Genomic DNA, 25,839 nt, shown 5'->3' with positions numbered 1-25,839 from the left:
TTGTTATGGAGGACAAGTTGCTTGCATTATATTAACGTTAAAAATTTTCTCTCTGTGTTGGGATGGCATGCAACAGGGGTGTCCGAGTTGAACTGAGACTGGTCCACTGTGGTTGGGACACAGGTTTATCACATAGGAACTGTGCTCCACCAGGTGAGCTATCCAGGTGCCCAAATTCTAGACATTTCTCTTTTACCCTCAGGTGCTACAGTATCATTGTTTTTCATATTACCATAAGTCTGTGCGAGACAACTGTTCAGTCAGTGTGAGCAGACAAAAAGGTGAATTGATCAGACTACTAGATCAGAATAGATCTGTAAAAATAGACCCTCGGAGGGGAACACACATTTTGCTCATTCACCAGAAACCCCCCAAACCACACTTTTTACATTTTGATGTGTCAAGACAGGGAAAGTTTCCGACACACACTTCCTTATTTGCTGCTTTATAAACCCAGACTCCATTCACTGTCACATCACTCTGACATCCTCACTGGTACTGAAAGGTCAAAAGACACCGCCAAGATGATGACTAAACCACTGCTCCTCCTGGCTGCTCTGACTCTCTGCTGCTGCATTGCCACTCTGCATGGTGAGACATTTTTCTGTTATATTCACAACAGTTAATGACATACTTGGGTAGTTATTTTAAATATCAGCATGTTTTCTTAACTCAGTAATCCAGTTAGTTTGCTTCCTTAAAGTTTTGAAACAATAAGGTGTCATCTGCATATAAGGACATTTTGCTATTGCTGGACAATATAAAATGCTTAAATATTTTAGGCATGTTGTCTTCCTCTATTTTATGTTTTTTATGTTTATGTTGCTCTTTTGATATCTTGCAGTGCTCTGTTATTATGTTCAAAGTTATTGTTCCTGTTTTTTTATGTTGAATTCTTTAATCTTGTTTTATTTGTCCTGATATTATACTTTTCCTTATTCTGTTGTAAAACACATCAGAATTGATTAATTTAAAAGTGCTGCTACATTTATGCATGTATTTATTAAACCTTTTGAAGTTTTACAGTTGAAAGTAAACAGTTATGTTCTGTTGAGTGTCTTCTTGACCTAAGAAACAAAAATCAGATCTCTCTTGCTTACTTGCTTTTTCTGAGCTTTACATCTCAACAGTTACATCTTTAAGACTTTCTCAGTCTATGGGGTTTGGTCATTGTTATTACATGAGCCAAGTTCCACACTTACCTCATGTAAGCTTTTTCTGTGATAACCTAACAAACTCTGTCCACTCTGGAAGACCATGAGATGTGGTTGAAAGCCTCAGAAACAGCTACTGACAGGACCTTGAGTAAAGTTTTTTTTTTTGCTTTTTTCAAAGTTTACTTTGACTTTCAGGGGCTTCTCAGGGGTTTTATTCTTCTGAGGCTTTATTAAGAAACATCACCACAGACTGGGATAATAATTCAGCTCCTTTTTAAATGTCAAATATTCACAGCTGCTCCCAGGCAAGGGTGTCTCTGCATACGGACGACCTCAAATCATGTTGCTCTTCGTGTCATCGAGAAAATTGAGGTCTTTCCCATTTCAGGACGCTGTCGCCGCACTGAAATCATGTGAGTCATTATGATTAATTCAAAGATTCCTGGACTGTTATGTTAGAGCTGCTGGCAGGACGCTGACTTGAAAGAGGTATTGCAATCCTCTACTGAAGAAAAAGCAGCAATATGTTAAAAATACTACATTATTAGAAAGCCAAGAATTTGAATTTTACTTTAACAAAAGTACACAAGTACTGTATTAAAAGCTATTAAAAGTGAACATGCAGCAGCGTGCCTCTGTTAGTATTCAGTAATTTTGTAGCTGCTTGAGGTGGAACAGTTTTACATACTGTTAGTGTTTGATCTATGAAATGCATCTTATTTTTCAGCTCAGATATTTTCCTAGTACAGTAAAAAGTACAGCATTTCCCTATGAAATGTAGTTAAGTACAATGTGGCAGAAAATGAAGCTACAAAATGGCAAATGGAGCTACAAATTCCAGAAAATTGTGCTTAATTTACTGTGTTGTCATCCATTCCTCTCTCATGTCTGTGCAGTAGACTGTCTGTGCAGTTAGTAGCAGAGCTAACGTAGCATAAAGACTGAAAGCAGGGGGGAAGCTAACCTTACTCTCTCCACAGTTCAAAATACACCTACTAGCACCTCTACAGCTCATTAATTAACATGTGGTATCTCAATTTATATTTCTTAACTTAGGAGAGAGTCAGGCTAGCTCATGTAAGCCAATCTAATCAAACATGGCTCCAGCTCTGCAGGGAAAGATAATATCAAACTGATGATCTCACTCTTGGAAAGAAAGTAAAGAAACTTAGTTCCTAAAATGTAGAACAGTATTTGAGTAAACTTGGAAGTGTCCCTTTAGCACACAGGCATATCTTTGTGAACTAAAGGTACTTCTAGTCACAGAGTAAAAGTGAAAGCAGTAGTGCTACACAAGAACTTTACACAAAATGGAAAAACACGTTATTAACTAGTATTTCAAAATACAGTACTGTACCATCTCAGTAGATGTTCTCTGCTAAACTGAAACGTCTTTGACTGTAACTCTTGCTGTCAGTCACTCTAAATAGGAGCAGCATCTGAATGCTAACTGTGAATGTTTGCACTTTGCTATCTCTCACCTGTCACACAGTTTCACTCCAACGTTCAGTCAACTGTGAGACTTTCTCCAGTGTTATGTGATATATGAAATCCCTCTCTTTCTCCACAGAATCACCAGAAGGAACGGCTCTAAAATTTGTGTCAACCCAGAGGCAAATTGGGTCAAGAACCTACTCAGCAATTTTCAAAGGTAATGACTTGTTTTTATATTTAACAGTGAGTGTATTCTTGTACATGATATATACAGTATATATATAACATTTTTTAGAACCATTTTTAGAAAATATTTTTACTTTAAAATGTCTTGATTTGTCGAACAAAAATAATGCACAAAGGATTTTCAGACAGTTGACTAAAAAGTTATTTATGTCACTGATGTGTGACGAAGATCTTGTGGTTCCAGCTTCTCAGATGTGAAGATTTCATATCACTGTAAACTGAACATCTTTTGGACTGTTGGTTGGACAAAAGCAATTTGAAGTAGTAACATCTGACTCTTTAAATTGAAATGGACTTTTCTCTGACATTACATAGACTAAACGATTAGGCAAAAAAAAAAAGAAAAGAAAAGAAAAGAAAAAAGGAATAATGGATAATAAAAATAATTGTTACTTGCTGTAAGTCAATTGTACAGTGTATGATGGTGGTCATGGAGAAACGTCATTATTTTATTTTATTTTATTTTTTTCAGTTTTTTGTCTGCACCTTTTTCATATGTTCGATTAATACAAGCTACAGGGTGGAGCAGCTATGCACAACCCCAAAATACTCAAATTCTATGTTTTACAAACCACAGTATGACTTTTGTTTAGCTTTAAAATGCCAGCAGAGCAGGTTTGTACTTTGGAGGCCTTGTTATGTTTTTTTAGCTTTTTGCATTTGACCAGGTCTTATTTGTCATGGAAAAGTTTGTTGTCCAAACAAAAAAATTAGAAGCAAAAGCCATCATTACCAGTGCCAGAGCAAAGTGTATTTACTGGTATTCTGTTGTGTCTGAAGGACGGGCTGTATCACAGGAAAGGTCTCCTCTTGTGTTGGTCATCAGGTTTTGCAATAATGGTAATAAAACCTTTACTAGAACTGTATTATATATTTCCAATCAGGTTATCATGTCATCCCTGATAACCTACCACACTAAATCTGTTATTGCTTTCTGAATCACTGTTATTCACTCCAGTCTTTTAATAATTTTTTCCCCTCTTTTTCTGTTTTCATTACAGAAACAATACGACCTCCAGCTCAACCGCAGTTCCCTCCACTGCTTCCACAATCAACTACTGATCACATTTTGTGACATTTGACTCAACAATGGCTTCATTTTAGTTTATTAGGCTCTTACTTTAGTGTAGGAGGGCTGAGCTGCCGTCCAGCTTTTAAAACCTTTATACTGTTTAACACCTTCAATAGACAATTTTTCTGTAGATTGCCCATTCTGGTGCAATGCTTTTGGAAATGCTTGTAATTATACAATAATACTCGTGTTGCTTCCTGATATGCTTGGTACTGACATTTAAACATTTAAACTGTGTTGTTGTAAGTATATAACGTGATATTGAAGAATTAATTCAGCAAGAAAAAGGCATTATTGCTATTATTGAAACATTTTAAATGTGTATGTTGACATTTTATTGTCATAAACCACAGATCTGGACTCAAATCTGTGATTGTTTTAATTAAGGCACCAATCACACAATGCACAAAATAGAGAAGGCTTTCCTGTGAATATGAAAAAAATGTTTTGGATGGTGCTGTAACCTTTGATATGCTTGTGTTGTATCAATGACTTGACTTGTCATGAAGAATAAAGGTAGAGACAAAAAGACTTCAAAAAAATGACGTTTATTGCCTACAGGAGGTGGACAGAGTCAGGGCTTTGTGTGGAGAGATGATACAAGTGCTGTTCAGCATGTTTGGTTTCAACTGAGGTGTAACTGCTCACATATTAAATACAGCTGTAGCCTTTGTAGAAGTGTAAATAGGACTGCTGCAATACAACAAGAAATTCTCCCAGTACATACAAGAGTGTTGTTTGTGCCAGAGCCAGCCCAAGGCATCAGGCACATAAGCAACTCCTTAGGGCCCCCTGGAACCACTGAGGCTCCAAAGAGTTGAACCAAATCACTTCTTTGGATGAAAACCTCCAACCCCAAATATTGGCTAAGGGGAACTCATTTTATTTATCCTCCAGAAAGTGTCATTATTTCCATTTGCCTTCAATTTTATTTTTTGTGTTTTCCTTTTCCTTGTAAACCACTTTATCAAATGTGTTCTCCACTGATTTAGTAACTGACTTCCCTAAAGTTTGGGGACTCACAGGAGACAGATTACAAACAGGTCAAAATCTCAGCAGGAGAGGCTGAGTTACTCCAACTTTCAGTCCCTAGAAGGGGTCAAGCTGCAAAAAGTCCCACAATTCCCATAATGCAGCTCAGTAGCATCTTTCATTGGACCCCCTGATTTGAAATGCCTGCTTGTTCCCCACAGCTTGTCATGCATCCTGTTAACATTTTTAAATTTCTAAGCACAAGCTGAGATAACTATTGTATAATCAGGGTTATTGTTAGAAACTTTAGAAAGCTCCCTCCAGAGCCAAAGATGACATTATACAGCTGTGTGTGCGGGCTCGTATCCTGACAAGTGAACTGAACCTGATGTGTAAAATCTGACTTTATTATTATGAAAGCTTTCTAAATTCACAGAGGAGTATGTAATTTTTCAAATATATGAAAGCATGAATATTCCCACCATTGGAGCAGGTGGTCATCATCCAACACTGATAAAAGGTCCTGCAGTCATTCTTGTTTCAATTTTCCGTATCTATGCCACCCAGTTTTTTGTAAAGTTTGAAGAGAAACTAACGAGGTAACTCAGTGCCTTTCACTGACTTTTCATTAGTCTGTTCATTCAGATGTGCTTGGGCAGGCCCTGGTGACTTCTATCATGAGCAGCTGTCACTCAGTTTTCATAACACAAGTAAACCGGATATCTACAAAGGATAGATCTGTATTTTTTTTCTGTGAGAGGAAAACAACAAAGTCAGCAATGCCACCTACGTTAGACAAACTTCCACACGTACTCGCAGGCGAACAGTAACTTCTGTAGCTGCAGTTCTGCACCTTTTTGACATTTAATTGCCGGCACGATGCACACTTCGGCTCCCACAATACAAAACCTGCTTTATCTAATTTTTGCAGCTCTCCACCACAGTTTTGCTTCCAACCAAACGCTCAGTGGCTGCTTCCTTCTGTCTGTGGTTGTACTGAAAAACTGATGTGGTGAAGAGCTGTTCGTCTGGAATATGATGACAGAAACTGAACACCAGTCGTTACATATAACAGTTTTAAGTGCAGTCCTTTAAAATCCTCTTGAGAATTAATGTAGCACCTTTGTTGGTGACTGCTGGTGGCTGATCATCCTCACCCAGTTTCACTTTACTTACTACACAAGAATAAAACAAAACTGCTGAAAGTCGCTCAAAGGCAGTGACTTTAAAGGACTCTTTGTAGAAATGCTCCATAGAAGTTCTTCGTTTCCAGGAATAACAGCCTGGGATTCCTTGTTCTTGTCACTCTGAATTACAATTTTGAAAGAAAGACGAGGAGCTCAGAGTTGTTTTTCAACTGTCAAACCAACTCGTGCAGGACTTTGACACTGAAGGTGCTGCCTTTCCTCTCTGTAGTCCAAATCATATGGTTTGCATTTATTTTATAATGGCCTCATCCCAGTGCATTAAACTTTAGTCAGTATTGTAAATTAACATACTTTTGGTGTTGTTTTTGAATTCTTTTTCCATATTATAATTATTATTATCAGGTTAATACACTAGGAAGAAAAACATTCATGAAGCATCCTTTAACTTCACCTTTCCTGGTTTGGATGCGTTGTGTAGTTAGAGGCCGTCAAATTCAACATGTAAAAGCAAATTAAAGACAACAAACCCTTCATTAAAATGCTAAATGCTGTGTCAGATAATCCTACTTTTTGCAAGTGAACATGGCTGGACGCCGGCCGCTAAAGACTAGTAACCTCGACTGCACTGCCGTAAAATCAGCCTGAATGAACATAACAGTGGAAGAAAACAAACAAACAAAAACAAACTGGGCCAGAGATTGAACATGATTTTTACATTCAGAAATTGCATATGATGATGGTCATGATAATCCTGTGTAAGATACAGCTCACCAGGGAAACTGCTAACATGTGAGAGTGTGCATTTCAGATATCTGGTCAAAATGAGTGATTTGTCCTTGATGTTATGTATACAAAAAAGCTGTCTGATTAAAAAAACAGAAACCAGTCTGAGGCGAGCAATGATTCCTCAGTTTCAATTCTTCATGATCTCATCCCCAAAAGTTGGTTCAGGAAGGACTGGAGGGATGAAAGCATGGATGGACAGATGGCTGGATGATGGCGCTGGATTAATCTCTGAGCGTCTTGGTCTCATGGGCAGTGCTGCTGTTGGAGAAATTGTACAAACTAGGCACGTTGTTTGTAGAAAAAGTATGTGAGGTGCGCTCTACAGAGACAAAATTAACAGGTTAAATGCTTATAGGTAATGACAGCTGGATATTACTGTGGAAAAAGTGGCTGTGAATGTTGGATGAAGAGTGTGAGGAGAGATGTGAAAGGGCTCTGGAAAACCATATTTGGGAAAACTCAGAGGGGGAATATCAAGTAGAAAGAGGAAGAAACCAAAATAATTTTGCTTAAGCGTCATCTCAGAGCGTGAAAAGCTTTGAGCAGACACTTAGAGGACCACTGGAGAAATAAAAGCCATCAAGACAAACTGCTTTTAAACCTAGAACATTTATCTTTTTTTCTCAAAAACTTGGAAATACTGAATTGTACAAAGTACCAATTGAAAGACTGCATGGTGGTTAGAGACAGAAAATGCCCGTAGTTCAAAAACAATGTTGGACAGAGACTTCTTGTCTCCACATTAGTATCAGAGACAGGTGGTGGTTGTATTCACATGAGATCTTAGTGCACCGGGCAAAAAAAAAGTAAAAGTACATCCTCGATTTGTGAGAAAAAAATATTCTCCCCTTTATCGGAGAATGGTACATTCCCCTCAAAGATGTGACGGACGCCCTGTCATAACTTACTTTATGTACAGCTGTTGTACAGAATCACAAAACTCAGCGAGGTGAGTTTAGGAGTGAAGTATAGGCCTCAATATGCTCACAAAGACAGACTTCCTCAACTCCACCAAAACTGGAGCTGGATCCATTCGCGTTAGTGTCAAATCATGTGCAAATGACGTAAAGCCGATACTGCCCATCCAGGCTGGTAAAACTGATCTGACTGCGGGTTAAAGCTGAGGTTACCGGGTGCCGGTTGTGCTGACACCATTTATCCCAAAATTATGGCTTTTCTTTTCAAATAGTGAAAAGACCAAATGCTTTGACTAATTTAACTAGTTCAATATAAAAAAATCTGGTTTTACTAGACACTGCAGTGGGAGATGTGCCTGATATGTTAAACACTGTGAGTGCGATGTGATGTGCAGGCAGCTATTCTAGAGCCCTCCTGCAGAGAGAGGGCTGGGTGTCACACCACATTATATATATCGGTTTTTTGCATCGGTTTGTTGTGCCAAGTCATAAGCTGAAGATAATGTTTTTAATTCATTCTTCTTCTAATGAGATTGTTCCTGATTTATATCAAACTGTTTGCAATTTTAGATGTATTTTGGGTTGATAGTGGTTACACCAGTGGTTCCCAACCTCTTCTGCACGTCACCCCTCAATACCCCCGTGTCAGGCCATGTCCCTGTGTGGCCGCTGTAGGTCTGCACCTGGACAAAAGACCCCAGAATAAATGTAGTTCAGATTTTTCTTGTTCGGTGTCCTGTTAATGATCCCCTTATGTGTCGCAACCTCAAGGTTTGGAGCCACTGCTTTAGACAATATTAAACATTTCAGAGGTCTGGCCCATTTTGCACGGGGGGGTAGGTGGGGGTGGGGGGGTATTGTATTGGTTTGTGTTGGTACTGAAACTCAGGTACTGCATCATATTGGTGTATTGGCGCAAGTATTGAAACCCAGTCCAACCCCTGCATTTATTTATTGTCGATCCCACATCGATAAAAGTCATAAAACAAAACCAAAAGATGATGTTGTAAAATTCTGTGTCATCTAACCAAATTTATCTGAACGATTTTTGCACCTCTGACGGCTCAAACGTTCGACAAATTTGAATTTCCCGAGTTATTCTTTTTGTGAGTGGGCGCAAAAGTGCAGCAGCAGTTTTAATGCACAAAGACGTGGGACTTCTACAATAACATATATGTATGTAAGTACATACATTACCTGTGCTTATAAAGGATTCTCAGAACAGTAGCTTCCTGTTTGGTTTTGCTCATACGATGCGACTGCGTCTTTCGTTTGAGAGGTACTGCTGGATGCATAGCATAGCCCTGAGTTACAACTTACATAAAGGGCTATTAGTTCTAATCATCTGACACAAATATACAGTTTAGAGTCCACAGGAATCTGGTATTAAGAGACTCCAACAACCAATTTCATAATGAGCCTTTGGTAAATACATTCGGCTGCTGGTCATGAATCAGCAGATTCTTCTCAGGAAGTTTTTTTCCTCGGGCAACAATAAATAAATAAATATTATCTAATTATCGACAGATAAGTCATTCATCCTGGGGAGATTCTTTAACGGGTCAGGTGATTTGACACAGACTATTCTCTTTTAATACCGTAGGTGTTCAAAAGCAAGACTTCAAAAGCTGAAAGTCTAAAGCACATTGTTAGTCAATGTCAGGATTGTGTTACAATTATATCAGGTGTTCAAAGCAAGTCAAAGAGTAGGGGGCTTATTTAGCTGCTTCCAGAAATGTGGGATTTGAGTGCTCATTTGACCTGAATTGATTGTTTTATTACTTCATAGTGCTGCAGAAATCTCACGAGTTGCATCTTTTGAACTCCACTGAGCATAAATCTGCTGCCATGAACACGATACGTCTGCACTGGTCAAGGAAAGGTACAAGCCCGTACTAAAGGTGAAGATATTCACAGAGGTGGATGCAGCAGCTCGTTAACATCCACGCAGCACTGTGATGCAGCTTTCAGTTTAAGATTTGCTACAAGGGTGAGTCAGGTGGCGTCCCTTTTGGGCTTTTAAAACTGGGCCAAGCAGTCCCAGATGATGTGGAAATATGAACTGACAGACAAGTAGAGAGGATGCTCTCATTATTTCCACAAGACAAATCTCAACCTGAAAGCCTCCAAAAACAGGCTGTCATCAATATTATTAGAGCTTTTCAGACCTGCTGCTGTGACATGACATGATTTCACACTATACTTTCCATATGAAACACACCAATTTAGTGTTACACTGGTATTACTTAACATTTAAAAACACCCAATTAGTACTTTTTAACCTTAAAAACTGCAGGTCTTTATTCACATGTAGTTAAATAAATATTTGGTGTTTCTCTGCTGATTAGAATTGAAATTATGGACCTGAGTTTATAAAACGGACTGAAGTGAGTGAACCTTTCACATTCTCATACAACAATCCAAACTTAGATTCAGTTTGTGTTTGACCTGTTACTCCTTTTGCTAAAACCTAATTTGAGAGTGATAGCAGGTTCCAGTTCTACAGACTGACATTAACACAGCGTTCAAGTTGTGCTGCAGCATTAATATCACGTCGTGTTTTTGCTCTAAAAAGATTATTTCACAGCTGTGTGAAATAAGAAAAACGCAAACAAAACTCAGCTCCTCAGCTGACATCTGTGTGGTAGATTTATCTTTAAAACGGTGATAGTATTAGTTAAGGTTTGTTCTTGTAAGAGCAGGATCTACAAGCAGTCATCATCGTATCTAAGGCAAAAAAAAAGAAAAAAAAAGTGTAAAGTAAAAATTGAAACTGGGGGGTTACCAAAGCAACTTCATCCCACACCCATTTGGTATCGAGCCTTTTCAAGGGGAGACAGAAAAAGCAAAACATTTACAGTGTGCAAAAACACAAAAAGGAGCAACAAATGGGCGAATACTTCACTCCTTTTGGGTGGGTGTGTCTTACGGTTGGAGGGGGCGGATGGTGTCTGAGTTTTAACATGAACAGTGAACTGTACAGGGTCCTGTATAAAGCTGGAGGGGGGGACAGTGTTTGAATGTGGAGTGAGAAGGGCGGGCGGGGCACTCTCGGGCTGCACTACCTGTGGACCGGCAGGTGCAGCCCGTTGAGGGGGTTCAGTGGGTGGGGCAGGGGAGGCTGCAGCTCCAGCTGGGCCAGCAGGGAGAAGTGGTCCGAGGGGATGTGGGGGTGGGGGCAGCCGGTGATGTTGTTGTCGATGAGCCACTGGCTGTCCAGTGGTCCCAGCAGGCCCAGGACACTCATGTGGGTCTTGGAGAAGAAGATGTAGTCGATCACGCCCTGCAGACACAAAGACATCATGCGACATTAAGTCCGGGCCGGGCATCCGACCCTAACACGCTCTGAGCCGTGACGGAAATGTGCTCGAATCAGTGAATGCTGAAAACTGGCACTGAATACTTTGTCACCTTCATCATCAGATCAGGTATTTCCTAGTGGCCGAAGAGCTATTTCAAAATAAGAGATTGCAGTGGGCACAGTAGATTCAGTTTTGCCCCTTCAGTGCTTTTCTCAAAGACAGTCTTTTCTCAAAGAGCACAAAAATGTGCTATGTTTGTATTTTGTACTCTTGGCCAATTGTTGACAGATGTATCAGAAAATCCACCACAGGACAAATACTGAGGAAACGATTGTGTACCAAAAATGAAATGTAGATAGACCTGAGGACGGACACGTGTTTGATAAAATGCTGTGGTTTGCAGCAGATGGATGCTGGACTTTTTAGCCAAATAAGGAAATAATTTAGATTTGGACCTGTCAAACTCACACCAATCTTTATTCAGCAGCTGTGTATTTATCTAAAGTGGAGGGTTTGACAACATTTTCTGGGAACAACAACAACCAGTGTAATGGAGGCAAAATGAAAAATGAATGTTTGTGTTTGTCCATCCGGTACAGGCAGGCTTCACGTTGATGCTTACGTGAAGGAAGAAACTTCTGAAACCTAAAGCCTCATTCAGTTGCTGCTGGCTGCGCAATTTTTATTTACGCCCACTGATATTCTTGCTGACTGAAGCACAAACCCACTGATTATTGGGGTTACTTATGTAACCAGAAAAAGAGAAAACATTTGTCTGTGTGACAAATGCCTGAATGACTCATTGGGACCTGAAGCAAAGAAACCACAAGACAAATCTAAAGTGCACTCACAGACAGGTCGTGTGATGGTGTTTTGTAGCACTGTAAAGGGTAAATCACGTTTTCTATTCCCACTGGAATCTCTGACAGCAAAAGCAGCCAAATATATCTATATTTCAGTCAAATGCAAGTTGAACAGTACTAACTTTTGCCAGCTGCATACTAAAATAGACACTACATCAGCCTCAGTGAAAAGGGTGATTCAGACAGACTGGAAGATAATTTGATTTTGTGGCAAAGCATTATCTTTTTCTTTTATTTAAGACTTTGGTTGAGAAATATAGCTGATGCTTGGCATGATCACAGCACAGGTGTTGCAGTGTATTTATTTCTATATGCTGTGTACCAGAGCCCAATTTTGAATAAGCAAATTCCGTTTTTTATGTTTTTGGAACCTCCACCTACATTATCCTACATCTCGAACGAAAGTAATGGTCAGGAGTTAACAGGCACAGTCAAGTTTGCCTGTTCACCAAACTTGACTTCAAGGCCTCAAATAACTGTACCAGTGGTTTTCCATGTTTTGGCTCAATTACTACAAAGCACATTCTTTTCATCGTTGCTGACCATTTTAGAATCCACGCTGCTTTGCCAATTTGAATGCATTTCTTCAATTATTCCAGACATCCATTAGTTCCTGTTCATTTTAGTGCAACCTGGAAATCTGCGAGCAGGCTTCTGAAACCGGCTTGAGTTGTGTAATTCAGTTAGGTCATAAAAGGTTCAAGAGTTTGCTGGTTGACTTGCTGCCTTGCAGAAATGAATGAAGACCAATGGCAGCCTGCAACGGGACACCAAATAGATCCAAAAGTCTAAAGTTATACTTGTCACCTGCCTGAAACAAACAGACACTGACACACACAGAGGAGGTGTCTACCTTGAAGTCATATGTGTAGTTGGTGTAAGGCATCAGATTGCTGTCGTAGGCGCTCTTCAGCTGGAAGCTGTGTGTGATGCTTCCATCTGAGTTGCCGTTCTTGCCGTTGCAGCTGAAGTTGGTCAGACATTCATTATAGCGTAACTCCTTGAAGTCCTTGTGGTTCTCAGCCACTCCTCCGTTGCTCAGGTATTCCACCACACCTGGATCACACACACACACACACACACACACACACACACACACACACACACACACACACACACACACACACACACACACACACACACACACACACACACACACACACACACACACACACACACACACACACACACACACACACACACACACACATATGAGCAAAATATGATTGTAAGGCTGCACCACATAACATCCCTCATATTTTTACAAAGTCCTAGGAATGGCCCCAAAATCTATTGTGTGTGTTTATCTTCATGGAGATGTTGTATCCCACTGCATCCTCTATTGGCTGAAGGGGAAACCAATGAGTGTAATGCAGAGACTAAACAGTGTATTAATTTAGGACAGTCACACTGTGCAAAAAGCATTGTTCGATAGAAGTGCATCAACATATATCGAGTGTGAGACTCAAACGCTAAACAAGCTCCGTGAAAAGTGAGACAGTCCTACCGGAGTCGGGCAGGGAATTGAGGTCAGCACACAGGACGATGGGGATGGAGGACGGGTCGGAGGTCGGCGAACCGGTCGCCACGGAGCCCGAGGCCCTCTCAGCAATGCTCTTCAGCTCCGACAGGAACATCATGGTTTGGATCAACTTGACGTCGGAGTACTCGGGGTCCCAGTGCATGTGAGCGTTGGCCACCAGGATCAGCTGCCTCTCCTGTGGTGGCTTCATGCCTGAAAACAGAGAAGAAAAACTGGATTATGCCACAGATATGTAGTCAGCAAAGGAGTGAAAACTTAAATCAGATCCATTATAACTGCACACTGATAGAAGAGGTTAAAATGTTTAAGACCCCAAAAATAACACAAACTGAAAGAAATGACAATTACAATTTGTCATTTGGCAGACGCTTTTATCCAAAGCGGCGTACATATGAGATTTTCATACAACACAAGCAAGGTTCTAGACGGGAGAGAACAACAAGGATAAGTGCCCTAACGCAACTTTCTGGTCCAACTGGACATAGGTGCTACAAGACAATGCTACGAAGTAGTAGTACGAAGAACAAATGGAGTTTGGTAACTCGTTCCACCACCCTGGGAACCACAGAAGAAAAGAGTCTAGCCAGAGACTGGCTGGCAGCACCAGGCGCCGTTCCTGGGCAGAGCGTAGTGAGTGGGAGGAAGCATAAACCTGAATGAGGGAGTTCAGGTAGGTCAGAGCGGTTTTGGTGGTAATTTTGTATGCAAGCATCAAGGACTTATACTTGATGTGGGCAGCAACTGAGAGCCAGTGGAGGGATATGAACAGCGGAGTGACATGTGCTCATTTGGGCTGGTTAAATACCAGACGAGCCACCGCATTCTGTATCATCTGTTAAGGTTTTAGTGAGCATGTTGGGAGCCCGGCCAGTAAGGAATTACAATAGTCGAGGCGTGATAGTACCAGCGCTTGTACTAGGAGTTGTGTTGCATGCTCAGACAGGTAGGGTCCGATCGTCCTCATGTTGTACAGGGTGAATCAGTATGACCGAGCAATAGAGGCCACACATTCTTTGAAAGTTAGCTGGTCATCAATCAAGACACCAAAGTTTCTGGCAGATTTAATCTAATCATGATCATACACATATTATCAAATTCTAAAAAGAGGAATGTTTTTAGAAGAAAAAAGACACTTAATAAATCCCCCAAACCCTGACGAGAAAAGCACTGGTGCAACTTCAGGAAGTAAAGAAATGCTGAGACAGAAAGATAAAATAAGTAAAAGGAAGAGAGGGATTTACAGAAAATGAGTGAAAATAAATGAATCAACCACAAACAGGGAAGTTATACTGTAGGTGTACGTCGCCGTCACGTTACATGGAGCTCAACTCCTGCATATCACTCACTACAAAGTTTAATGAGTGAGCTGATAAATACTGATGATACGATTTGTTCACAGCTGTACAGATTTAGGAATTGGATGGCATCCTTTACATCTAACAGACCGCTCTTTGACCCCGTATCACTCGGATGATGCAGGATGTGGATTCTGTTGATTTCTACTCAACGTCACTAGTGACACCTTGTAGCACTGAGATGTTACTACAGATCTTTCCTGTCTTACTTTTATCTACTTGCCAAACACGCCACTTTTTGGCTGCAAGCTGACTGCTGCATTATTATTTTTCTCCACAGTTTAGCAACAACTATGGATCCATGCATATATTATATATTAATAACAGCACATGTGGTCTTTTACTGAAGTTACTGAAGTGTGGGTGTCAGTTCTCATGGACAGTACATATACTCATGCTGGATCTGTTAGTTGATTCATTGTTCAACAGAAACTATTATGAATGTGAGGATTTGTGGCTTTTTTTCTCTCTTACATCATTGTAAATTGAACGTCTTTGGGTAGTGGAGTGTTGATCGGACAAAACAAGCAATGAAGACGTCACTTTGAGCTCTGTGAACTTGTGACAGACCTTTTCCCCTTGTTTCTGACATGTTATACACTAAATAATTAATTGACAGGTGAATTGCCAAACGAAAAGCGTACTGAGTTGCTCTCACAGTCTGTTATATTGTTTTTTACAACAATGGACCACATTGGTGGACCGTGCAAAACTGGGTATGTTTCAGGGAAGCTGGAATACTTGGAAGCCTGAAAAGTGTCACTTATAACAGCACAAAAGAAGAAGAGATGGTAACATTACATCCTCTGTTTTGGGTGAGGGTCTGCAGATGCATCACAGACTGAGTCTGTCTGTTCTTACCACCGGAGAACATGTCCTTGTTGACCTCGAGCAGAACAGCCACTCCGATGTTGTCTTTGGTCATCACTCTGTTCAGCATGACCTCTGAGCCCTCAGAGTTGGCCATGGCCACCTGGTTGAACTCCACAGTGTGTTTCTGGACCAGAGTAAACCTGCAGAAACATTCACAGAGCAGCGTAAGCACTTTGAAAACGAACGCTTAGATTTCAGGCGTAAAAATGTCTCTGCTTTACTACACACATGACTTGTAGTGACCCTGCCTGTAGCACAATCAGTCACGATCACAATGTGGTCAGAGTCAGTTTCCGCTCAACTTCTCACCTCTCTAAATATGGCTCAATTCAAACAGAAACCGTAACCATAAGCCTACAAGCCTACAAATACACTAATGTATTCAACACGTCATGTTCTGTACAGTATAAAAAGTTAAGCTCTTATGCTGGGATCAGACTACACAGTATTTTTGTCTTTGACGGTGCTCACCATATCAGCTCTAATGATCACAGTGCCATAAACTCTTGCTGTGTCTTGGCTGGGTGACTGGCCAACCAACACATATGACCCCAGTCAATCACGTCTTATTTCACGATCACATGCGAGTTCAGAGGTCATCGGGGGGGCAGGGGAAGCAGCTGTATGTGATGCAGAAGCCTTGTGTGTGATGCTGGCGGTCTTGTGTCAAAGAAAGTTCAAAGACAGAAAAAGCAGCTGTGGATACGCTCCTGGGTGCCGTGGAGAGGACAGAATGGGCAACGAACCCCCCCTCCTCTTAACAATGCTTGTATCTGACTGCGCTATGGCGAGTGCATGCGATTGGTCAACGCTAAGGGACACACCATGGGAGATGTCACACTGGACCTGTCAAGACAGAAAGTCTGACATGCTAAACTGAAATGTCAAGGGGTGTCTCAGACACTGCATGGCAATCGTTTAGCATGTCAGCCTACACGGTATAGATGCCTGATTGCTGACGGCCAATGCCTGGGTTTGTGTAGTCTGATGCAGCATTACACTCACTTCTCAGTCTTGAAGAACACAGCACAGCCGTCCACGTGTTTCCTCTCCTGTTCAGAAACCAGTTTGGCACGAGACTTTGGACAGAAGTAGCCATCGTAGCCGCGCTCCTTTAGCGTTTCCAGAAACAAAGCGTAGTACTGCTCTGTCTCCACCTCCTGCAGACACACACGGCAACAAGTGTCATCCAAAGAGTCACTGAAACGTTTGTATGAAGGGGTCAGTTACTGTGACTCCAGAGTGAAGAGGGAGCAGCAAAAAAGTGTACTTCCTGGTCAAAATGACAACCCTCTGGACAGTACATGCAGACAAATCCCACACAGCACTTTGAGTTTGTGTGACAAACAATCTTTCGAAATCACAAAGGTATGCGGGGCTCTTCTTAGCGATCTAGTCTGAACAACAGAATCCAGTCTCCATCCAGCATATCAATAAATTGAGACACTCTAAGATCTTATAATCTTTCTGACTGCACAGTCTGGAACTACTCTCACATGCTTGGCAAAGTACTGTAGGTAAAAGGTGTCCAGGAACACATAAATGTCTTATATTAATTTTTCTACCACATCAGCTGAACATAAATGGCAAATTCCCTCTGTCAGAAGATGCCTTTCCATAAAAGTTACCAAAAAAAAAAAAAACAGCATAGGAAAGACGAACCAGCACCAACAGATTTTTCACACATTAATCACAGTCCAGGACTGGCTGAACATTTCATTTCCACTTGTCAGGTCCATCTTTCTCTTTTGAGCATTCCACATTAAAAACCAGGTTCCTCTCATTCATTTTGATGCAATAATCCAAAATTACTTTCCATTTCAAAGTTAGATTTGGGGTTTTGTTGCCTCTCTGCATAGCAAGTCAGATTTAGCTGTGAAAAACTTTGCATTTTGATACTGTTTTTAATGGGATTTCCAGTGCACTAGGCCCAGAAATACCTCATTATTACATCATATTGAAAATCAAGTTAAAATCATTCTTTGCAAATGTCTCTCTCCTGATTTTCTGACCTTCACAATCAAATTCAAAAATCTTCCCAGATGTCCTTGACTGTGCGGGTAGCTCTTAAGACAAGAGACTGGTGCATTCGGTCGGAGAGTGCGGATTGATCTGAGGAGCTGAAATCAGGTGTGCAGCTGTGCACAGAGACTGACAGACGCAATAAATCAGTTTAACGCTCTACTAAAACTGACACCGTGCTGAGTGAAGCCTCCTCCCTCTGTCAGTCAAAGACAGCGGATGGACAGATGGTGGGTGGAGACCCTGTATTAATGGTCACAAGTGAGCTCATGCGAGACTGTGAACTGCTACACTCACAGCCCGTGAAAAGCAGGTGCATCTCAGCGGTGCTTATTAAATTTACTCTTTATTTCAGATCCTGGTCAGTTGGCCCACCCACCACTTTAGTCCAGACTGAAAAATCTGCATGACTATTCGACGGAGTGCCAAATCACTTTAGATCTCCTGACTTTTCCTCTACTACCATTGGCCCAATACTTTAGTTTATGCTGAAATAACTGCAATAACTTAGCTCATTAGCTAATGTTAGCATGCTAACATTAAAAACTAAGATGGTGAACTTGGCAGGCATTACACTTACTTACTTACTTGTTTGTGAGCATGTTAGCATGCTGACATTGGCATTTAGTTCAAAGCACTGTTGACTGTAGACTCACAGACTGGTTTACACTGTAGCTGTCTACCTGAGTATATTCAAAACATGAAACGACATGACGCAGGGTGACTTGTTCCCTTTTCCCTGGAAAAGAAAGTCAGCTTCCAGTCAGAAATATACCAAGTGAAATATAAAGGCTGAGGGGCCCCTCACTTACCTGCAGGCTGATGATGTCGGCGTCACAGTTGGTGATTTCCTCCATGATGCCTTTCTTCCGGTACTCCCAGTTGAGGGCCCAGGACGGACAGTAGCCGTACAGCTGTCGCGTGGCGTACTTGTCACACAGCACATTGTAGCACATGACTGTGAACACGGCTGCAGGAGAGGACGGAGAGGAGATGTGAAATACAAAAACTGAGTGTGAAAAACACTGAACAATTACTGCTGAGATGCACGCAGTTTTAATTGTATTCCTCACACGCAGGGGCCATTTTTATATTTTGGACTTTAAATGTGCTTTATAAATAAGGAATGAGGTTATGAGTGACTTACATCCTAGTTGGCAGCTAAATGAAACTCTACACCCTCTTACATCACTGCTTCACCAAGCCTGTAAGTGTTATTGTTCTGTTTTGACACAAAGATTTCCAAACCAAAAATCCAGGAAGGTGACATTATTATTTTAGCTGGTCTTTTTAATATTGCTATGGACGATCCATCTGACAGATGGGTATTTGATAAGTGCTATAAACATCTTCTCTTATCACTTGTCTCATGATGCCTCAGGCTTATTTTGACCCCCGTCCACCAGCATGTAAGGACGGGAACCACTGCTTTTCTTTTCAATGCTTTTATACTCTGGAACAAGTACATTTCCCAGGCGTGGGATCAATAACATTTTATCTTATCTTCAGCAGACAATTTACAATGAAATTTCATGTCAGCGAACAAATCGGTGACCACAGACTCAGTAGGTGATATGATGCCATAATTGGTAACTTATGATGATTAAAGTGCTTTTTTCATGTATAAAATGAGACAGACATACAGCATTATGAATGAGCTCTACTCAGGCAGGAAGTTGAGGTTTGAACATGCAATAACTCTGACCCAAACGAACTCACCTGTGGGAATCATTTGGTCTCGCTCTTTCAGAGTGATCCAAGGTCTTTGGGGGAGCTGTTCTGGGTGCACTGGAAACAGAGCAGGGCAGGGGGAAATTAGGGCTAAGCGCTCACTTGTCTGTGACAAACACAACAGTATACCTGCTCGATATACCGCCGCTGCTGCCTGTTAAATATGCATGAGTTCCAATAAGCGGTCGTGTGGTAAGGTGAGGCGAGCGAGCCATTTACCTGCTAGATTGTCGAGCATGTAGTTCAAAAGCTTTCTGGTTCCGTCCGGCTCCTGGTACAGATTGAGGATGTCCTGGGACAAAGGGTTTCCTGCAAAGCGACCATGTCACAAATATAAGCTATCTATAAAAATGCAAAGCAGGGAACACTTTGTATTAATTCACTTTCACCACTAGTTTCTTGGAAAGTATTCAGAAATAATGACTGGTTGCAGAATTCACTTGTATTTGGCTCATAACGATAATTAAAAAATATATATGAATGAATATATGAAAATAATGGTAATAATTAAAGAAAAGACTCACCTTTCAGCCCCAGGGTTTGTAACTGGAAAAGCCTCCCAAGTTCATAAGGCAGAACTCGTAAAAGATTGTTGTTTAAAAGCAATTCCCTGCAATAAACGGCACAAACACATCAGCATTTTGTCTTTTCTTTCTTTCACAAACTTTCTCTAACAATGTAAACTTTGACTGGTGTCAAAACATCATTTATCACGTGGTCCTCTGTTGTCACTTCAATTGTGTCTTCCAGTCAAAATGTGTCTTCGCTTGTCATCTTCGCTTTTGTGCGTTTGTCTGTTTGGAGTCGAGATGCTTCTCCGAGCCCCGCGGGATATCTGTTCTCACCCACACATTTCATAATCCTCCTCTTTCTCCCAAGTGTGTGATCAGTGCCTCTTAATCATCGTGTTTTTGATCACTTTTCTTCTCTGCTTCGGGACTGTTTGGCATGGAACCACGTGAATGAATCCAAACGCTCTTTTCTCTTTCAGAACAAAACACACACTGAAGAAATGAATGAAGACAAAGGCTGAAGACATGCACAAGACTCAACCCTTTGTGCGAGCATCTAACAAGCGGACATATGTCAGCAAACCAGGAGCAGGGTTTGTGTGCGGCCATGTTGGAATCAACAAGTATCCTAAACCTTAAAGCAGAGCACTGCGCTGTGCACTGATGTCAGTCATGTCCCTGAGCTCTCCTGAACAGGACCAAGCACGCCTACGGCCTACCTGAGAGAGACCATGTTGCCCAGTTCGGCGGGCAGGCTGCGGAGCTTATTGGACGACAGGTTCAGGTAGACCAGGTTGGGCAGCTTGGCGATGTCCGGCGGGATGCGGGTCAGGTTGTTGTCGTTGATGTGCAGCGCCGTCAGGTGGGTGAGCGTCCATAGTGAGCTGCTCAGACTCCTCACCCGTCCTGCGTCAACATAAACATCGGTCGTCATGGGATTTCTCATGAGAAAAACACACATTTATATTTGAGCCTCGGAATCAGTTGAACCGGGGAACAAGACTTCTACTGAAAACTGATAATGTTTTTGTTTTAAGGCCTTTCAAACCGCTTTAATCCTCTTCATGCCAAAACAAGAGCTACATTCATTTTTTAGACAGTAATGCTTCTGAGGGAGGAAAACCACACAAAACAGCATTTAGACCGTCATGTGAAACTCAAACTAGACCTGATGAGCCAACAGTGGTAGAGAACTGTGGGGAAGATGACTGCATGTTAAAAAAGGAATTAAACCTGATAAATGAATTTCTGAATTGCTCCTCTGTAGATTCAGTCAGGAAGAAACCTCGTTCACTTCAGAGCTCAATGATTTATTATCAGTACGTTTCTTATCAACTTTTAACCACGCAGGGAAAGTTTGTCGGCTCTTTTTTTTTTCAGTTTTACTCGGGGCTTTGGGGTCAAAAGAGTTTCAGGTATGTGCTTTACAGATTTTTCACCTTGGCCTCTTTTTCTCTCTTGGCTGCAATTTAAGATTATTTTCATTATTGATCCATGTGCTGAATATTTTCTAGTTTAATCAATTAACTGTTTAGTCTGTAAAAGGTCTGGCAATATTGAAAAATGCCCACCTTTATGTCACAAAATCCAAAGCATTTTGTTTAGAAATCGATTATCAAAAGAGTCATTTTCTGTCAAATAATGTCTCAGCTCCACTTTCTGGCGATTCAAATTAGAGACTCGGGAAATGAAAAAAAGAAGCACATACAGAGAAATGATGAAATAATGGAACTTGCTTGATATCGTGCTTCATCTGACTGATTAAAACCAAGACTTTCAGACATTTTTCAGTGTTTGCTCTTTAAGCACAGGGACAGGTGGACTCTTAGGAGGTTGGACATGCAGGAGAGCAGTATGAAGAGGATATTGCAAAAAATGTATGGTAGTGATTTTCAGGGCTCTGCTGGTTTTCACTTCTATTTGTCGAGGTACAGATTTACACCTGAGCTTCGGGGCCTCGGTTTGGACATTTTCATGGAAGCGGACACAGAGAGGGCGAGTTAGACTGACCAGATATCTCAAGCTCGGCCCAGTAAGACTTCTTCCCATTGGCCGCCTCCTCGGCAGACATGATGGTGTAACATCTACGGGGATCTGGAGGATCATATTTTTCCTTTGGCATACCTGTTAATCTGAAAAACAAAGCAAGAACACAGACAGAGTTTCAATTCTGCGAGCAGGAAACACTCATTCGCTGGCGCTGAGGTGGCACTGAAAAGAACAGGACAACCAGACTGAGATGATCACCACTACCAACACCGATGATAATAGCAAGAACATTTTTTGTGATAAAAAGCTTGACAGTTCTTACAGTCAAAGGTTCCCTGTGGACCTTTAGACTGCGAACAATGATAAAAACAAACCCTTAAGACCTAAAATAGATTAGAGCTAAAATACTGATAAAAAACACACTTTTTTCATTTTGGCAAGAATAAAACAATAAAACGAAATACATATATGTATGTATGTATGTATGTGTGTGTGTGTGTGTGTGTGTGTGTGTGTGTGTGTGTGTGTGTATATATATATATATATATTTTTTTTTTTTTTTTCGTTGTTCACATATTAAAAGTAGCAGCCATATTTTCAACAAACTGGTGCTGCAACTAATAATTGATCGATGAATTTTCCAGTTATTTCTTGGTTATTTTGCTGATAATTGATTTTTTCTGTAAAATGTCATACAATTGTAATAAAAATTCCCATCATAGTTGCCCACAATGCGAGGTAATATCTTAAAATGACTGTTTTGTCCAGCCAACAGTCAGAAACATACAAAACAGAAAAGCAGCTCCTCTCAGTGGAGATGCCAACCAGAGACTGTTTGGAGTTTTTGCCTGATAAATGACTTTAAATAGAAATTAATTTAAAAAATCGCTGCTGATTAATTGTCTGTCGACTAACTAAATGAGCAATCAACAAATACACACAAAGCTTCCCATCCTCACTGCAAATCTGTGCTTTTCTCAACAGCAAAACTTGAAGCACCTTGAAGACTCAATTCAGTCGTGACAAAGATGTCCATTTTTTTCCTCCAGTGCTCAGTAAATGGCAAGCTCCCTTAATTCCGCAGCCACCTGCAAAGTATTTCCCACACATCAGAAAACCAAATCGATGACTGTCTGCCTTTTGAAGCGGCTGGTGGAGTCAGCGACCTGAGCTACCCTGGACAGCGATTACCAGCACACGGCTGCTGGATGGATGGATGGAGGTGATTTTCCACCACAAAGCCTCCACCAAACCTGAGCCAAACCCAGAAACCACAGAGGAAGCACCTGGAGGACAGTTACGACACGCTGGAACAAAAACTGGCATCCACATGAAGAGCTGAGACACTGATGTCACAGTTGTAGATCATTTGATTATCAGTGTGGTGGTGTTCAGCGCAAGATTTAAGGAATTCATTTTGACTGTCCAAGATAAATCGTAGTGGAGAACAAATTCTGTGAGATCAGCACTTTAGTGCAGATTACAGACCTCCACTCCAACAGCAGCTCACCCACCACAGTCGCAAATGAGAGTCACACTCGACAGCCAACACAGTTTGACATCAGTCCTGCCCTCCTGCGATCTCACCTCTAAACTGATTCATGAGCAAAGTATTTTTGAAATAAAGGTTATGAAGGGTTCTTTTAAAGGAGTCCTTTCTGAAAGCATCTTCGCAGTGATCATCGGACAAAAAAGGAGACCTTGAAGTGAGAAGTGCTACAGCTACGGATCACTCCACTTCTCAGACTTTCAGTTGACTTTTCAGACTTTTTCTTGGTTACATAAACATTCAAACAGCGGTTATTTTACTCATGCATGGTTGATCCGTCTCCCAGAAGTTAAGGCTGGGAAAAGTCAATGTTATCTTCATTCAGAGTTTGAGTGAAATTACATTATGACGACCGAATGACGTTATGATTTTGCAAAATTCTCTTGTCTAAACTAATGACTTCAAGATGGATGCTCAGTTAATCAGAGGGAAATGCAGTGTGGCAACACACTGTGACAATAAACTAAATGACGCAGGTTTAAACAATATGGTCCAGCACAACCTGACACAAAAACCATTTAAAAACTGCAGGCTGTGTGTCACAGATGTTAAACTTTGAAGGGCGGAGCACAGAAATAAATCAGCAACACCAAAGCATGTACAGCAGAACCTGGTTGGCTTTTATTTTAGCCTCGACTTTAACTTAACTGGTCTTTAATCTAATTTGAACTCAACAGATGTGAACTTGTCCACAGTCTTGTATGTATGTTAGTGTATGTTTGAGAAAGCACATTCTTATCCTACCACTCAATGCTTATGCCATTATAACAAAATATATATATTGCTGTTATAAACACTGTTTATCACTGAATATTAGCCAGGATGTATACATTAACAAGATAAAGGATGCATTAAAACATAAGAATATGCTACTAAAATGAGATATAATTGTATAATATCTATGTCATGGTATGAGACAAGACACCACCTGAGAGTCTGATTAATGCAATAACTTACAAGGCCTTAAAGTCGCAGTGTAGTGTAAGAGACAAAGTGTTCTGCACTGACTGCTCTTCCTGATGAAAAATACATGTCTCAGCGCTCATCATATCAACTTTACTGGCTCTTCCTCAGACACCATGACTACTGCCTGAAAGCAGTATTCACGTGCAAAACCCAGTTACTCCATCGAAGACAAAGAATCCTTCTGTCTTGAACATCACACGTGCTGTATTAACAAACCATGCAGTCTTTTCGTTTGGAGGCTGCAGAGCCGCCAGCTTGCAGCAGGAGCTTGCAGGTTATACAAAGTCCCCTGCTGACAGCCTGCTGCTCGCGCATGGCTCAGGGGCACGTGTAGTAAACGCGTAATGTTGCATGATTTTGTTATTGGCTATTGTCTTCTGAAACCACGCATATCAGCAGACGAAGTATGCAAAGGGATAAAAGGGTGAGTGACATTATGCACCCAGCCGCCGTGAGGTTGGCTGAGGCGCACAAGTTTGGAGAGGACTTACATAACCTGTTTACACACGGCTGGGTCACAAGCAAGCGGCAACAGCGGTTGCGGACAGATATATGGCCTGCTGGCCTTGGATCATCACAGCCATACGGGGACTGGCACGAAACTGAAGTTGCAAAGGCGACTTTTTCCATCGCATGCATGCCTGAGATGACATCAACATATAAGACCTGGGGGGCTGTCACACACAGCCTAAATATTATGGCAAGCCCCGAATCTGTTGCTTTGGAGAGTGGGGATTTATTATTTTAACAAGGCGAGAGTCGTTTGTAAACGGAAAAAATGTGGCGAAGGCAACTGCGCCAACAGCTGAGAGGCGAGTGTCCAAACATAGCTCTAATGTCAAAAGTGACAAACACGCAAGTTAGCGTTACATGGACGGGCCCGTTCAGGAGAAGTTCGGCCCACCGCTCACCAGCTGTCACACCTGATAACGACGTAAACGCGTCCTCTGCTCATGTCCACTTCTACATTTCAAAGTGTTGAAACTAGTAATATGTCGTCGAAACAGAGTGTGAACAGGTTAACCGACCAGCGAGCTGAAAGCACGGCGCTGGATTTGTTTGGCTGACGGCTGCAGGGCGCACGCCGCCCGGGCTCACCGAGTAAACTGCGGGGGAGACGGACTTAGTACAAATGGAAGAGGATTTAACTGTGAAATTTAACCCGGGACAGTCTGGACAAAGTGTCTGCAGCGTAAGAACAAAGTCAGAATTGGTATTACCTTCATTCGGGGGCGGTAGAAGACGATTTATAGGAAGAATTGGTAGAGACATGCAGACCGATGTTGAACCCGTTTAGACCCTGAACGTCTCGGAAACAGAAGGAAGAACAACAAACGCGACTTCCGCTCGTACCCGTCCGCACACAGCATGCGTCGCCGTCAGTTTTCGCCGTCAGTTTTCT

The 25,839-nt window shown here is 41.4% G+C and overlaps 2 protein-coding genes across 2 annotated transcripts; one reads left to right on the top strand and one right to left on the bottom strand.

Annotated features, from left to right (window-relative positions):
* The first annotated feature begins 478 nt into the window (after positions 1 to 478).
* Positions 479 to 4,178, top strand: LOC139332439 (C-X-C motif chemokine 10). Its single transcript, XM_070964402.1, has 4 exons — positions 479 to 591; positions 1,453 to 1,570; positions 2,728 to 2,808; positions 3,839 to 4,178. Exons 1-4 carry the CDS (start codon positions 525 to 527, stop codon positions 3,897 to 3,899), a joined length of 327 nt encoding a protein of 108 aa, XP_070820503.1. The 5' UTR covers positions 479 to 524; the 3' UTR covers positions 3,900 to 4,178.
* Positions 4,179 to 7,408: 3,230 nt separating this feature from the next.
* On the bottom strand, positions 7,409 to 25,759 carry cnot6l (CCR4-NOT transcription complex, subunit 6-like). Its single transcript, XM_070964401.1, has 12 exons — positions 25,658 to 25,759; positions 21,944 to 22,065; positions 20,653 to 20,839; positions 19,946 to 20,031; positions 19,641 to 19,730; positions 19,410 to 19,478; positions 18,503 to 18,660; positions 16,674 to 16,828; positions 15,657 to 15,808; positions 13,405 to 13,632; positions 12,751 to 12,953; positions 7,409 to 11,015 (listed from the first exon to the last, which is right to left on the bottom strand). The coding sequence occupies exons 2-12, from the start codon at positions 22,053 to 22,055 to the stop codon at positions 10,794 to 10,796; spliced, it is 1,662 nt and encodes a 553-aa protein (XP_070820502.1). The 5' UTR covers positions 22,056 to 22,065; positions 25,658 to 25,759; the 3' UTR covers positions 7,409 to 10,793.
* Positions 25,760 to 25,839: the final 80 nt, after the last annotated feature.

The sequence above is a fragment of the Chaetodon trifascialis genome, chromosome 6 (genome assembly GCF_039877785.1).
Source record: "Chaetodon trifascialis isolate fChaTrf1 chromosome 6, fChaTrf1.hap1, whole genome shotgun sequence".
Taxonomy (NCBI): domain Eukaryota; kingdom Metazoa; phylum Chordata; class Actinopteri; order Chaetodontiformes; family Chaetodontidae; genus Chaetodon; species Chaetodon trifascialis.
The sequence above is the reverse complement of the archived record's forward strand: the minus strand, read 5'-3'. Positions and strand labels throughout refer to the sequence as shown.